Consider the following 14,996-nt stretch of genomic DNA (forward strand, 5'->3'; position numbering starts at 1 on the left):
GAAGGCATATGATCCAATCCAAGCACGGCCATCATTGGGCATGTGTGAATAGGGAAGGTCAGAAGTCAATATTGATATCGAGGAGGGATCCAATCCAACCATCATTTACGGGAGATGGTTGGTGAAATACAAAAGGGTCCTGAGGACCAAAGGGGAAGACAGGACTCACGGTTTCAAGGGTCAATCTGGATCAGATCGTTGGGAGCCAGCCATAGATGGAGCGGGAGGGGGAGGGCGTCTTGGCCCTTTGACCTTTTCCCATGTGCGACCCGGGAGGTTGGTGGAAAGCTGAGGGGGGTTGATCCAGTTGGGCTTCGGGTGTTTTTACCAGATGGTAGCAGATGGAGAGAGTCCAGGACGGACTGTGCTTCGTCTGGCGAGGTCAGCGTGTGACTGCGACCATTGTATGAGAAGGATAGCTTGAAGGGGAAGCCCCAGCGGTACCGAATTTGGTGCGATTGAAGAGCTGAGGTGTAAGGCTTCATCTGTCTCCTTTTCACAATCGTAGACTGGGAGAGATCCGTAAAAAGTTGGTAGTGGTATCCCTGGAACGTGAGGTTCGGCTTGTCCCGGGCCGCGCGGAGGAGGGTTTCCTTAGTGCGGTAATAAGTGAACTTTATGATGATGTCGCGGGGTGGTCCCTCTGATTTCTTGGGGCCGAGTGACCGATGGATGCAGTCAAATTCCAGCCTGTCAATGGGGATGGCTGGGACAAGCTCCTGGAACAGGGCCGTGGCAGTGGAAGTGAGGTCCATGACCGTTTCGGGGATGCCCCGCAAGCGCAAGTTACCTCTGCGGGCCCTGTTCTCAAAATCCTCCAAGCGTAGTAAGGCAACATCCAGTTCTTTCTTGATGTCAGAAATGTCCTGCTCGTGGTTTTCTAAGACAGTAGCAGCGGCATCCATCTTGTCCTCTAGGTCATTGGTGCGGGAGCCGAGCTCCCTGATTTCTTTAGTGAGGTGGGTGGCCAGCTTGGTGGTTGCGGCTGATAGTTCTGCCTGCAACATGGTCTTGAAGCGGGAGAGCAGATCGGCATCCCGCAGTGATGGCAGCTGGAGCGGGTCCCCACCGACAGCGGGAGACTGATCCAAATCCTCGGCTGTAAGCTGGGAGAAGGGGTCCGGACTCGAGGCCGGGGCTTCAAACATGGCGTCCGGCGGGGAGGCCCCAGGCAGTGTGCGGTCCGCAGATCGTGAGCTGGATGCTCGCGTGAGCATCGCTGTTCGTGTCGCTGGATGCACGGCAGCTGCGGGAGTCAGCGGGAGGTGATGGGGGACGGGGGTTCCCTCTTACTTAGCTTTTTATGGGGCCGATGTGTCCTGGCGGTGAGGAGCGAGGCTAGGATGCGGCCATCTTCGTTCGCTGCTCACGAGCGCCCCGGACTGGGCCATTCTAACACATGAATATGCTTTGATCTAAACCATTCCATTGTAGCTCTGGCTGTATGTTTAGGGTCGTTGTCCTGCTGGAAGGTGAACCTCCGCCCCAGTCTCAAGTCTTTTGCAGACTCTACTGCCCTGTACACACGGTCGGACATTGATCGGACATTCCGACAACAAAATCCTAGGATTTTTTCCGGCGGATGTTGGCTCAAACTTGTCTTGCATACACACGGTCACACAAAGTTGTCGGAAAATCCGATCGTTCTGAACGCGGTGATGTAAAACACGTACGTTGGGACTATAAACAGGGCAGTAGCCAATAGCTTTCATCTCTTTATTTATTCTGAGCATGCGTGGCACTTTGTGCGTCAGATTTGTGTACACACGATCGGAAATTCCGACAACGGATTTTGTTGTCGGAAAATTTTTTAGCCTGCTCTTAAACTTTGTGTGTCGGAAAATCCGATGGAAAATGTGTGATGGAGCCTACACACGGTGAGAATTTCCGACAACAAGGTCCTATCACACATTTTCCGTCGGAAAATCCGACCATGTGTACGGGGCATTAGAGTTTTTCTTCTAATATTGTCCTGTATTTGGCTCCATCCATCTTCCCATCAACTCTGAACAAATTCCCTGTCCCTGCTGAAGAAAAGCATCCCCACAACATGATGCTGCCACCACCAGGTTCCACAGTGGGGATGGTGTGCTCAGGATAATGTGCAGTGTTAGTTTTCTGCTACACATAGCGTTTTGCTTTTAAGCCAAAAAGTTCAACTTTGGTCTCCTCTAACCAGAGCACCTTCTTCGACATCTTTGCTGTGTCCCCCACATGGCTTCATGCAAACTGGAAATGGGACTTGATTGGGCCAGATTTGTGGAGTGTACGACTAATAGTTGTCCTGTGGACAGATTCTCCCACCTGAGCTGTGGATCTCTGCAGCTCCTCCAGAGTTACCATGGGCCTCCTGGCTACTTCTCTAACTAATGCTCTCCTTGCCCGGCCTGTCAGTTTAGGTGGACAGCCATGTCTTGGCTGGCTTGCAGTTGGGCCATACTCTTTCCATTCTTGGATGATGGATTGAACAGTGCTCAGTGAGATGTTCAAAGCTTGGCATATTTTCTTATAACCTAACCCTGCTTTAAATTTCTCCACAACTTTATCCCTGACCTGTCTGGTGTGTTCCTTGGCCTTCATGATGCTGTTTGTTCACCAAGGTTCTCCAACAAACCTCCGATGCCTTCACAGAACAGCTGCATTTATACTGAGATTACATTACACACAGGTGGACTCTATTTACTAATTAGGTGACTTCTGAAGGCAATTGGTTCCACTAGATTTAAGTTAGGGGTATCAGAGTAAAGGGGGCTGAATACAAATGCACGCCACACTTTTCAGATATTTATTTGTAAAAAATGTTGAAAACCATTTATCACTTTCCTTCCACTTCACAATTATGGGCCACTTTGTGTTGGTCTATCACATAAAATACCTATAAAATACATTTACGTTTTTGGTTGTAACATGAAAAAAATGTGGAAAATTTCAAGGGGTATGAATACTTTTTCGAGGCACTGTATATGTCAGTTTTTTTTATTTTTGCCCATAGTTACACTTTAATGTCAGTCCCTGCAGCAGCCTATACTCACTTAGCCTTTGCTCCCCTGCCGTCTGAATGGAATACCCTGTAATTCTGCTGTGATGATCCAGCTACCTGGGACAGGGGGAGGGCCCTCAACCCTATGTAAGATCCAAGTGGAGGCTTGGTTCTCCTCACTGACAGGCTGTACAGCAAAGTGAAGGTGAGTACCTATTGCTTTTCCATCCAGTCTATTGCAAGCACTGTTAACAACTTCTGCTGTCGGGGTTTAAATTAAATCTGCATTATCAATGGTGCTTGTCACACAAAATTATATCAGCTATGATTTTGTGTCTTCATTACTCTTGATATATTCCGACTGTTGCATTAAATTGGATGGGTACCTGTGGATTTATAGCACAGTATGTTTTTTGTTTTTTTTTCTCCAGGTGTCCAAGTTTGATTTAAACCTATTGGGGTCACTAGTCCTCTTCCCTTGCTGGTCCTACATTCCCGTCCAACATGGAGGAGGTTATGTGGAGGTCCTGTCTTCCCCTATCTCAGTCACCACCCAAGTGGTGAGACCAGAAGTGCCGGACCAGGCCAATGCCACAGCTCTTAATCCTGACAAAGCCTCACAGCTTTTGTGTAGCAGGTTAATGGAGATTTTCTCCTCTTTTTATTTTCTGTCAGATTCCTCTTAGTTCAGCTTCCCAGCCTTTTTCTATTCATCCAATTCTCCAGCCTCCGTCCCTGATTCTGCCTTATCCAAAGGCTGACTTTTTTCCTCTCTCTCTGATTCTGCCCTGCTAGCCTTCATCTTTAATTCTGCCTTCCACATCTTTATTCCTCTATGTTCCTGATTCTGGTCTTTCCATCCTCCTCCTTTGATTGAGGCATTCCCATCCTCCTCTTATTCCAACATCTGCTTCTTCCTTCTCTGATTTTATTCTCCTCATTCTCCTTGTCTTCTTTTGTTCTCCTCATCCTCCTTGTCTTCTTCTGTCCTCATCCTCCTTGTCTTCTTCTGTCCTCCTCATCCTCCTTGTCTTCTTCTGTCCTCCGCACCGTCCTTGCCTTCTTCTGTCCTCCGCACCCTCCTTGTCTTCTTCTGTCCTCCGCACCCTCCTTGTCTTCTTCTGTCCTCCGCACCCTCCTTGTCTTTATCTGTCCTCCGCATCCTCCTTTTCTTCTTCTTCTGTCCTCCGCACCCTCCTTTTCTTCTGTCCTCCGCATCCTCCTTGTCTTCTTCTGTCCTCCGCATCCTCCTTGTCTTCTTCTGTCCTCCGCACCCTCCTTTTCTTCTGTCCTCCGCATCCTCCTTGTCTTCTTCTGTCCTCCGCACCCTCCTTTTCTCCTTTTCTTCTGTCCTCCGCACCCTCCTTTTCTTCTGTCCTCCGCATCCTCCTTGTCTTCTTCTGTCCTCCGCACCCTCCTTGCCTTCTTCTGTCCTCCGCACCCTCCTTGTCTTCTTCTGTTCTCCGCACCCTCCTTGTCTTCTTCTGTCCTCCGCACCCTCCTTGTCTTCTTCTGTCCTCCGCACCCTCCTTGCCTTCTTCTGTCCTCCGCACCCTCCTTGTCTTCTTCTGTCCTCCGCACCCTCCTTGTCTTCTTCTGTCCTCCGCACCCTCCTTGTCTTCTTCTGTCCTCCGCACCCTCCTTGTCTTCTTCTGTCCTCCGCACCCTCCTTGTCTTCTTCTGTCCTCCGCACCCTCCTTGTCTTCTTCTGTCCTCCGCACCCTCCTTGTCTTCTTCTGTCCTCCGCACCCTCCTTGTCTTCTTCTGTCCTCCGCACCCTCCTTGTCTTCTTCTGTCCTCCGCACCCTCCTTGTCTTCTTCTGTCCCCCCCATCCTCCTTGTCTTCTTCTGTCCTCCCCATTCTTCTTGTCTTATTCTTCTGTTTATGGATGCTGCTGATTATATATGGGGGTCCAAAGTATAAGAAGATAGGTTTGTTATATTATTGCTATTGTATCGGTTAGCCCTATAGTTACATTGTATGATTATATATTGTTCTTTTTCATATCAGCAGTGATTCCATGTAATAACTGTCTGCACCTTTTCTTCTTTTTTCCAGGTCCCATCCTCGAGGGTTTCGAGTTTCGGTGACTGGTCAGCTGGTATCGATCACATCACTCATCAATATCCGGGACAAAACCTTCTTCTTTTTCTTCCTTCAGGATAGAGATACAAAAAAGTCTGTTCCAGTCATAGTGAAGGTGTGTATTCTTCAATGTGTAATGGATCAGAAACGTGCATGAAATCGCTGTCTTGATTCTGTGTCATCCTGCAGGAGGAAGACAGACTCATAGTTCCCTTCTGTCTGTATCACCCTGCAGGAGGAGGACAGACTCATAGTTCCCTTCTGTCTGTATCACCCTGCAGGAGGAGGACAGACTCATAGTTCCCTTCTGTCTGTATCACCCTGCAGGAGGAGGACAGACTCATAGCTCTTCTGTCTATATCACCCTGCAGGAGGAGGACAGACTCATAGCCCCCTTCTGTCTGTATCACCCTGCAGGAGGAGGACAGACTCATAGCTCCTTCTGTCTGTATCACCCTGCAGGAGGAGGGCAGACTCATAGCCCCCTTCTGTCTGTATTACCCTGCAGGAGGAGGACAGACTCATAGATCCCTTCTGTCTGTATCACCCTGCAGGAGGAGGACAGACTCATAGCTCCCTTCTGTCTGTATCACCCTGCAGGAGGAGGACAGACTCATAGCTCCCTTCTGTCTGTATCACCCTGCAGGAGGAGGACAGACTCATAGCTCCCTTCTGTCTGTATCACCCTGCAGGAGGAGGACAGACTCATAGTCCCCTTATGTCTGTATCACCCTGCAGGAGGAGGACAGACTCATAGCTCCCTTCTGTCTGTATCACCCTGCAGGAGGAGGACAGACTCATAGCCCCCTTCTGTCTGTATCACCCTGCAGGAGGAGGACAGACTCATAGCTCCCTTCTGTCTGTATCACCCTGCAGGAGGAGGACAGACTCATAGCCCCCTTCTGTCTGTATCACCCTGCAGGAGGAGGACAGACTCATAGCTCTCTTCTGTCTGTATCACCCTGCAGGAGGAGGACAGACTCATAGCTCCCTTCTGTCTGTGTTACCCTTCTCCTTTCTGTTCCTCTCTTTGCAGGTGCCACAAAAGTTGTGTTGGTATCACGCTCTACACATTGGTAATACATATGACGTGACATCACTCTCGGTATCCTCTCTCCGTGGCTCAGTGCAGCAGATTTTTGCCATCACTTCCTCTTCCTGTCTTATCCCCTGTCCTGCACTTTCTCCGGCATGTTCCTCCAGCCCTACAAAAGAAAATTCAGAAGAGCTTACAGATCCCTCCAACGGAGGGGAAGAGCAGCACTTTAACCCAAAAGAAAAAATGAGGGAAAAGCAACAAAATATGTCAAAGACCCTAACCTATGAGGTGAGCAAATTCAAACCCTACCTCTTTTAATGTGTCTGTCTTATCTGTTAAAGCGATTTTGTTCACTTTTTTATGGCGATAATAGAAAAATTAGAATAATACCCATGGTGACTTAGCCCATCCAATCACTAGACACCTGTGACATCACTGACACTTCATATTCATGAGAGTACTGCTTGTCCATTCACTAGAGACCAGTGACATCACAGACACTCATGATTTATACTCCTCACATTATAATATTTTGTTCTTTATCCTCAGGGTGTTGTGACACGTGTCCGGGATGCCAATGCCGGACTATATGAGCTGGATGGAGTGGTGGTACTCTGCACTGCTTACACACAGCTTCATAATGGAGGAAGAGGACTCAGAGAGGGGGCGAGGGTTGAGGTAAGGTTACGTAGAGGAGACCTGCTGACATGGGAGAGGGGGCTGAAATACAGTGCCTTGAAAAAGTATTCACACCCCTTGAGATTTTCCAGATTTTGTCATGTTACAACCAAAAACTTAAATGTATTTTATTGGGATTTTATGTGATAGACCAACACAAAGTGGCACATAATTGTGAAGTGGAAGGAAAAAGATAAATGGTTTTCAATTTTTTTTACAAATAAATATGTGAAAAGTGTGGCGTGCATTTGTATCCCCCCCCCCCCCCCCGAGTCATTACTTTGTAGAACCATCTTTCTCTGCAATTACAGCTGCAAGTCTTTTTGGGGATGTCTCTACCAGCTTTGCACATCTAGAAAGTGACATTTTTGCCCATTCTTCTTTGCAAAATAGCTCAATCTCTGTCATATTGGATGGAGAGCGTCTGTGAACAGCAATTTTCAAGTCTTGCCACAGATTCTCAATTGGATTTAGGTCTGGACTTTGACTGGGTCATTCTAACACATGAAAATGGTTTGATCTAAACCATTCCATTGTAGCTCTGGCTGTATGTTTAGGGTCGTTGTTCTGCTGGAAGGTGAACCTCCGGCCCAATCTCAAGTCTTTTGCAGACTCTAACAGGTTTTCTTTTAAGATTGTCCTGTATTTGGCTCTATTCATCTTCCCATCAACTCTGACCAGTTTCCCTGTCCCTGCTGAAGAAAAGCATCCCCACAACATGATGCTGCCACCGCCACGGTGGCACGGTGGGGATGGTGTGTTCATGGTGATGTGCTGTGTTCGTTTTCCATCACACATAGCCTTTTGCTTTTAGGCCAAAAAGTTCTTTTGGTCTCATCTGACCAGAGCACCTTCTTCCACATGTTTGCTGTGTCCCCCACATGGCGTCTCGCAAACTGCAAACGGGAATTCTTATGGCTTTCTTTCAACAATGGCTTTCTTCTTGCCACTCTTCAATAAATACCAGATTTGTAGAGAGCACGACTAATAGTTGTCCTGTGGACAGATTCTCCCACCTGAGCTGTGGATCTCTGCACCTCCTCCAGAGTTACCATGATACCTCTTGGCTGCTTCTCTGATTAATGTTCTCCTTGCCCGGCCTGTCAGTTTAGGTGGACGGCCATGTCTTGGTAGGTTTGCAGTTGTGCCATAATACTCTTTCCATTTTCGGATGATGGATTGAACAGTGCTCGTGAGATGTTCAAAGCTTGGGATATTTTTCTATAACGCGTCCTGTCCCGCCAAGCTCGCGTGCAGAAGCGAACGCATACGTGAGTAGCGCCCGCATGTGAAAACGGTGTTCAAACCACACATGTGAGGTATCGCCGTGATCATTAGAGCAAGAGCAATAATTCTAGCCCTAGACCTCCTCTAACTCAAAACATGCAACCTGTAGAATTTTTTAAACGTCGCCTATGGAGATTTTTAAGGGTAAAAGTCTGTCGCCATTCTACGAGCGGGCGCAACTTTGAAGCGTGACATGTTGGGTATGAATTTACTCAGCGTAACATTATCTTTTCACAATATAAAAAAATTGGGCTAACTTTACTGTCTTATTTTTTAATTTAAAAAAGTGAATTTTTTCCAAAAAAAAGTGCGTTTGTAAGGCGGCTACGCAAATACGGTGTGACAAAAAGTATTGCAATATATATATATATATATATATATATATATATATATATATATATATATATATATATATATATATATATATATGTTCGGGGGTTCTAAGTAATTTTCTAGCAAAAAAAAAAATGTTTTTAACTTGTAAACACCAAATCTCAGAAAGAGGCCCAGTCCTTAAGAGGTTAAACTTCTCCACAACTTTATCCTTGACCTGTTTGGTGTGTTCCTTGGCCTTCATGATGCTGTTCACGAAGGTTCTCTAACAAATCTCTGAAGGCTTCACAGAACAGCCGTATTTTATACTGAGATTACTCTATTTACTAAGGTGACTTCTGAAGGCAATTGGTTCCACTAGATTTTAGTTGGGGGGTATGAGAGTAAAGGGGGCTGAATACAAATGCACGCTTCACATTTTCAGATATTTATGTGTAAAACATTTTGAAAACCATTTATCATTTTCCTTCCACTTCACAATTATGTGCCACTTTGTGTTGGTCTATCACATAAAATCCCAATAAAATACATTTACCGTATTTATCGGCGTATAACACACACTTTTTTCCCCTTAAAATCAGGGGGAAATCGCGGGTGCGTTTTGTACGCAATTCTCGCCGATCTCCTCTGATTGTGAGCGGAGCGAGCACCGCCGACATACACAAAGCCGGATGTACTCGGCTAGTCTCGGCTCCGCTCACAGTCACGCCCAGTGGACCTGTGTTATGTCCATCATAGGGGCGGGACTGCGAGAGGAGCCAAGACTAGCTGAGTACACTCGGCTTTGTGTATGTCAGCGCCGGCTCACGATCAGCTGTTGATGTTCGGAGATTTTCAGAGTCTCCTCAGCGCCTGCGCACTACAGGGCGGACACAGCCGATGATCGGTGCCAATTTTAAATACCTGTAGCTGCAAAGGCTGCAATGACACGAGGCTGCAAAGGCTGCAATGACACAGGGCTGCAAAGGCTGCAATGACACTGATAAGGCTGCATTGATGGGCATTTAAATGTAATTCTTTTTCCTTAAACTTCCCTCCTAAAAGTTTTTTTCCTTAAAATTCCCTCCTTAACTTGGGGTGCGTGTTATACGCCGATAAATACGGTATGTTTTTGGTTGTAACCAGGGGCGGACTGACAACACTCAGGGCCCCCGGACCAAATAAAGCAAGGGCCCCCTGTCAGGCCCCGCCTATGACCCACCCCTAACCCCGCCCATGGCCCGCCCCGACCTCACCCCTACATTTTGCACAAAGTACAACTTCTGCCTTTTTTTTATGGGACCTGGAGGGGGGTCTCTCTCTAACAGTGTCCATTAGAGAGTCTCTGTTAGAGAGCGAGAGACCCCCCTCCAAGACCTATTAGAGACTACAAAGGAATATAATGGGACCTGGAGGGGGGCCTCTTTCTAACAGAGTGTACAGTGAACACCTTCATTCCCTCTTGTCCTCACAGGACCCCCTCCTTGTGCCATGACTCTCACCCCTGCCCCAACCTCTCATAAAGTAGAAATAAAATTGGCACTGTGTAGAGCTCCTCTTACCTTAATTATGGGTACTGTAGCTGTGGCTGGTTCCCGCGTCCTCTGTGGTTGGCTGGCTCCCTGGTGTGGGTGGGTCACCGTGGGTGGCTAGCTGGCTGGCACCCTGGCCCTGCTGTGGGTGGGTCACCGTGGGCGGGTGGCTGGCACCCTGGCCTTGCTGTAGGTGGGTCACCATGAATGGTTGGGTGGCATGCACCCTGGCCCTGCTGTGGGTGGGTCACCATGGGTGGTTGGCTGGCACCCTGGCCCTGCTGTGGGTGGGTGGCTGGCTGGCACCCTAGCTGGTGTTTCCTCTCCTCTTCCGCCATTTTGGGCACTGTTTGCAGAGGTGAGGGAGGTACTTGGAGATAACTGGTCACCTTTGCCCTATCCGGGACAGTAAATCTAGAAGGTTTGCAGCAGACCCTGTGCGCGGAGACACATGGCGCAACACATAATGACGTTGCCTGCGTGTGCGGTTCTGTGCCCATTTGAGAGTCTATGTTAGAAAAAGCCCTCATCAGTACCCATCAATTCAGCCTCTCCAGTGCCTCTCAATGCAGCCTCACCAGTGCCAATCAGTGCACCCTCACCAGTGCCCATGAATGCAGCTTCACAAGTGCCCGTGAATGCAGCCTAATCAGTGTCCATCAATGCAGCCTGATCAGTACCCATCAATGCAGCCTCACCATTGCCCCTTAATGCGGCCTCACCATTTCCCCTCAATGTAGCCTCAACAGTGTCCCTCAATGCAGCCTCACCAGTGCCCCTCAATGCAGCCTCACCAGTGCCCCTCAATACAGCTTTACCAGTGTGCCCCTCAATGCAGCCTCGCCAGAGTGCCCCTTCAATGCAGCCTCACCAAAGTGCCCCCTCCATGCAGCCTCACCAGAGTGCCCCCTCCATGCAGCCTCACCAGAGTGCCCCCCCCTTGCAGCCACACCAGAGTGCCCCCTCCATGGAGCCTCACCAGAGTGCTCCCTCCATGCAGCCTCACCAGAGTGCTCCCTCCATGCAGCCTCACCAGAGTGCTCCCTCCATGCAGCCACACCAGAGTGCTCCCTCCATGCAGCCTCACCTACAGTGCCCCCTCCATGCAGCCTCACCAGAGTGCTCCCTCCATGCAGCCTCACCAGAGTTCTCCCTCCATGCAGCCACACAAGAGTGCTCCCTCCTTGCAGCCTCACCTACAGTGCCCCCTCCATGCAGCCTCACCTACAGTGGCCCCTCCATGCAGCCTCACCTAGAGTGGCCCCTCCATGCAGCCTCACCAGAGTGCTCCCTGCATGCAGCCTCACCTATAGTGCCCCCTCCATGCAGCCTCACCTAGAGTGGCCCCTCCATGCAGCCTCACCTAGAGTGGCCCCTCCATGCAGCCTCACCAAAGTGCTCCCTCCATGCAGCCTCACCTACAGTGCTCCCTCCATGCAGCCTCACCTACAGTGCCCCCTCCATGCAGCCTCACCTAGAGTGGCCCCTCCATGCAGCCTCACCTACAGTGCCCCCTCCATGCAGCCTCACCTACAGTGCCCCCTCCATGCAGCCTCACCTAGAGTGGCCCCTCCATGCAGCCTCACCTACAGTGCCCCCTCCATGCAGCCTCACCTACAGTGCCCCCTCCATGCAGCCTCACCTAGAGTGGCCCCTCCATGCAGCCTCACCTAGAGTGGCCCCTCCATGCAGCCTCACCTAGAGTGGCCCCTCCATGCAGCCTCACCTAGAGTGGCCCCTCCATGCAGCCTCACCTAGAGTGGCCCCTCCATGCAGCCTCACCTAGAGTGGCCCCTCCATGCAGCCTCACCTACAGTGCCCCCTCCATGCAGCCTCACCTACAGTGCCCCCTCCATGCAGCCTCACCTAGAGTGGCCCCTCCATGCAGCCTCACCTACAGTGCCCCCTCCATGCAGCCTCACCTACAGTGCCCCCTCCATGCAGCCTCACCTAGAGTGGCCCCTCCATGCAGCCTCACCTATAGTGCCCCCTCCATGCAGCCTCACCTAGAGTGGCCCCTCCATGCAGCCTCACCTAGAGTGGCCCCTCCATGCAGCCTCACCTAGAGTGGCCCCCCCATGCAGCCTCACCTAGAGTGGCCCCTCCATGCAGCCTCACCTAGAGTGGCCCCTCCATGCAGCCTCCCCTACAGTGCCCCCTCCATGCAGCCTCACCTACAGTGCCCCCTTCATGCAGCCTCACCTACAGTGCCCCCTCCATGCAGCCTCACCTACAGTGTCCCCTCCATGCAGCCTCACCTAGAGTGCCCCCTCCATGCAGCCTCACCTAGAGTGGCCCCTCCATGCAGCCTCACCTACAGTGCACCCTCCATGCAGCCTGATCAGTGCATGGGGGATAGCTGCCGGATCACACAGAGCGGGTAACTTCCGCTGTGACACCTGGCGACCGCTGTCATCGGATGTCCCGCCTCCTTTGTTAGATGTCACGCGTCCCGGCATTGGACCAGTGAGAAATCTATCAAAGGAGGCGGGACTTCGGATGACAGCGGTAAGCAGGAAATCCCCGCTCTAGATGATCCGGCAGCGCAGCGCCTGCCCTCCTCCCCTTACCCTCCAAGGCAGCGCTGGGGCCCGTGTGATCACCAGCCCTAAAGGGTCCAGCAGGTGGTGCTGGCGGGCCCCCTTTAGTGGCCGGGCCCTCGGTCCATGTCCGAATGGACCGACTGGTCAGTCCGCCCCTGGTTGTAACATGACAAAATGTGGAAAATTTCAAAGGGTATGAATACTTTTTCAAGGCACTGTAATTCCATATGCCCAGTCACCAGCATGTCTCAAATATTGCAGTTGATGGCTAGTCTTTGGAGATTTTCCTGTTGTTATTGGAAGCATGCTTTTCCTTGTATGACTGCCTGCAGCTTCCTAAATATATTCATTTTTCCATCTTTGTAATGTTGCGATCATTATTCATCTATACAAGCATAGACCTCTGCAATGCACCGAAAGTACTGAATCATTCTTCTCTATCCTTTTCACGGAAGAGCCTACAGTCTAGTTGCCTCCAGCAGTGCAACAAACCATCGAGTCAGTTTAGTCAGTGTGTAGATGTTAAATTCCGTTTTTCTGGTATTAATATCGATATTCTGAAAATTATGATGATGAGCAAAGTTCCAAGAAATTCCAAGTTCAGTTCTTTTGAAAAAATTCAAAAATTGATTTAATAATAAAATAGCAAAATATTACAAGAGCAATATCAAAATGTAGAATGTAAAAATAACATCAATAACGTATTATTTCTTAAGATGAAGATTGAATCAGATGTGTCTTTGTGTGTGAAGCTGTGGCAGCTTTCTTCAATGTCTTGTGGTGTGTCTGAAGCAAAACTCTGCCCAACTGTCCTTCTGTTACTAGCTTTTACTTCTAAAATCTGACCCCTCCTTCCTAAAAAGGCTGGTTTGAGGTTCTCAATGGTCTTGTAGTCCTACAGAAAACCGCACGCTTTAACCACCTCACGTAATGGTGGGAGTTACTCAGTCTCTATGCATTATCATTCCTGAGGAGTGGGCAAGAACAATGTGTGAAACTATTTAACGTATACAGTATAAGTTTCCTTTAACATCTAAATCGAATACTACATAAATCAGTATGTATATTATATTCAGTAAAAACACAATGTTCTTAATAATATCCTAATCAAGAAATATTGTAGTACAGAGAATTTTTAATCTTAACTAAAACATACTTTTTACATCTTAAGAAATGTGAATCCTTCCTTCTCATGTGATGGGGGAAGGTGAGGGAAACCAATGCAAGATTCCTATTACTAACAACTTATAACAATATGTATACTTTCACAAGTATAAAAGTCTATATAATCTCACTTTTTCCATAACTAAAAGGTGTGTATATAGATAGATAGATAGATAGATAGATAGATAGATGGATATCTCTCTCTCTCTATATATCTATATCTATCTATCTATCTATCTATCTATCTATCTATCTATCTATCTATTCTCACTACTATATCAGCAATATTTACTGGTCTGTTTGTCCCTCCTATCTGTCTCAGGTATGCAATGTTCACCTCCAGCAGTCTCCGAGCCCCCTCTTCCCTACCATCGTCCTCTCCACTTGTCTAAGAAGCAGAGTCCAAGTCTTTGAGTTCTCTCGTCTAAGCGCTCCTTGTTCTGTGTATTCCGGTTCTGGGAATCTCTACCTCTACCTCCTCTTCCACTACCGACTGAGACTTCCAGAGTACCTGTGGGTTTGTGATGTCATAAACAAGCTGCAGGAGAAGTAAGCGGTGGGGCAGGTGGGTGGGGGAAGTTATGTCTATAGGTAATTTAAAGGGAACCTAACATGGTAGCACCTTGTGATTCCTGGAAGTACCTTTTGTTATTCTTTAACCACTTGCCAACTGACCAACTGTAATTTTACTGCTGGCCGGTGGCTTGAGCAGGCATTGCGGCATACCTGTATGTTGCCCCATTAATGCACACTGGCACGCAGCATTGTGATCTGCGACTGCTGTGTCCAACGGACACAGTGCTTTGCAGTGCTTGCTATCAGGCTGCTGTGAGCGGCCCAGATACCATGTGATCACTGTGTAATCACATGACGCCTAGTAAACAGTCATGAATGGAATCCATTCATGACATCATTGTTTACTACTGTGTGTGTGATCCGTGATTGGTCTCCAGTGATCACATGGTATCTGGGCCAAACACAGCATCACAATAGTATACCATGAGTCATGAATGAAAGCCATTCATGACAGTTCATACAATTGCTGTTACAGTGATCATCACTGTAACAAGCAATCACAGTGTAAAAAAAAACACTCAACTACTCTGAGCGTATGTAAAAGAAAACAAAGTTTTTTAAAATTTGAATTAAAAGTTGTTTTGTTTATTTATTTTTGTTTTGTTTTTACATATTGTCACCAGTTAGTATCCCTGATCAACACCACACCAGTCATATTATGATGCTGTACTGGTGACAGTAAGAAAAAAAAAAATTGACCAAAAAATTACAGCTTCAAAAAACTTGCCGTGCCTCTTACTAAATACCTTGGACTGTCTACTTTCCAAAAAGGGGTCATTTGAGGGATATTTGTACTGTT

The 14,996-nt window shown here is 48.3% G+C and overlaps 1 protein-coding gene across 1 annotated transcript in view; it reads left to right on the top strand.

Moving 5' to 3' along the window:
• Window positions 1-14,996, top strand: part of CTC1 (CST telomere replication complex component 1) — a gene marked incomplete in the record, with an annotated part of 113,884 nt that overhangs the window by 17,307 nt on the left and 81,581 nt on the right. Inside the window, 5 exon segments of the mRNA XM_073622912.1 lie at window positions 3,412-3,617; window positions 5,040-5,181; window positions 6,103-6,393; window positions 6,655-6,783; window positions 13,944-14,170. Coding sequence (XP_073479013.1) covers window positions 3,412-3,617; window positions 5,040-5,181; window positions 6,103-6,393; window positions 6,655-6,783; window positions 13,944-14,170 — 995 coding nt within the window.

Source organism: Aquarana catesbeiana, linkage group LG03 (genome assembly GCF_042186555.1).
Source record: "Aquarana catesbeiana isolate 2022-GZ linkage group LG03, ASM4218655v1, whole genome shotgun sequence".
Classification (NCBI taxonomy): Eukaryota; Metazoa; Chordata; class Amphibia; order Anura; family Ranidae; genus Aquarana; species Aquarana catesbeiana.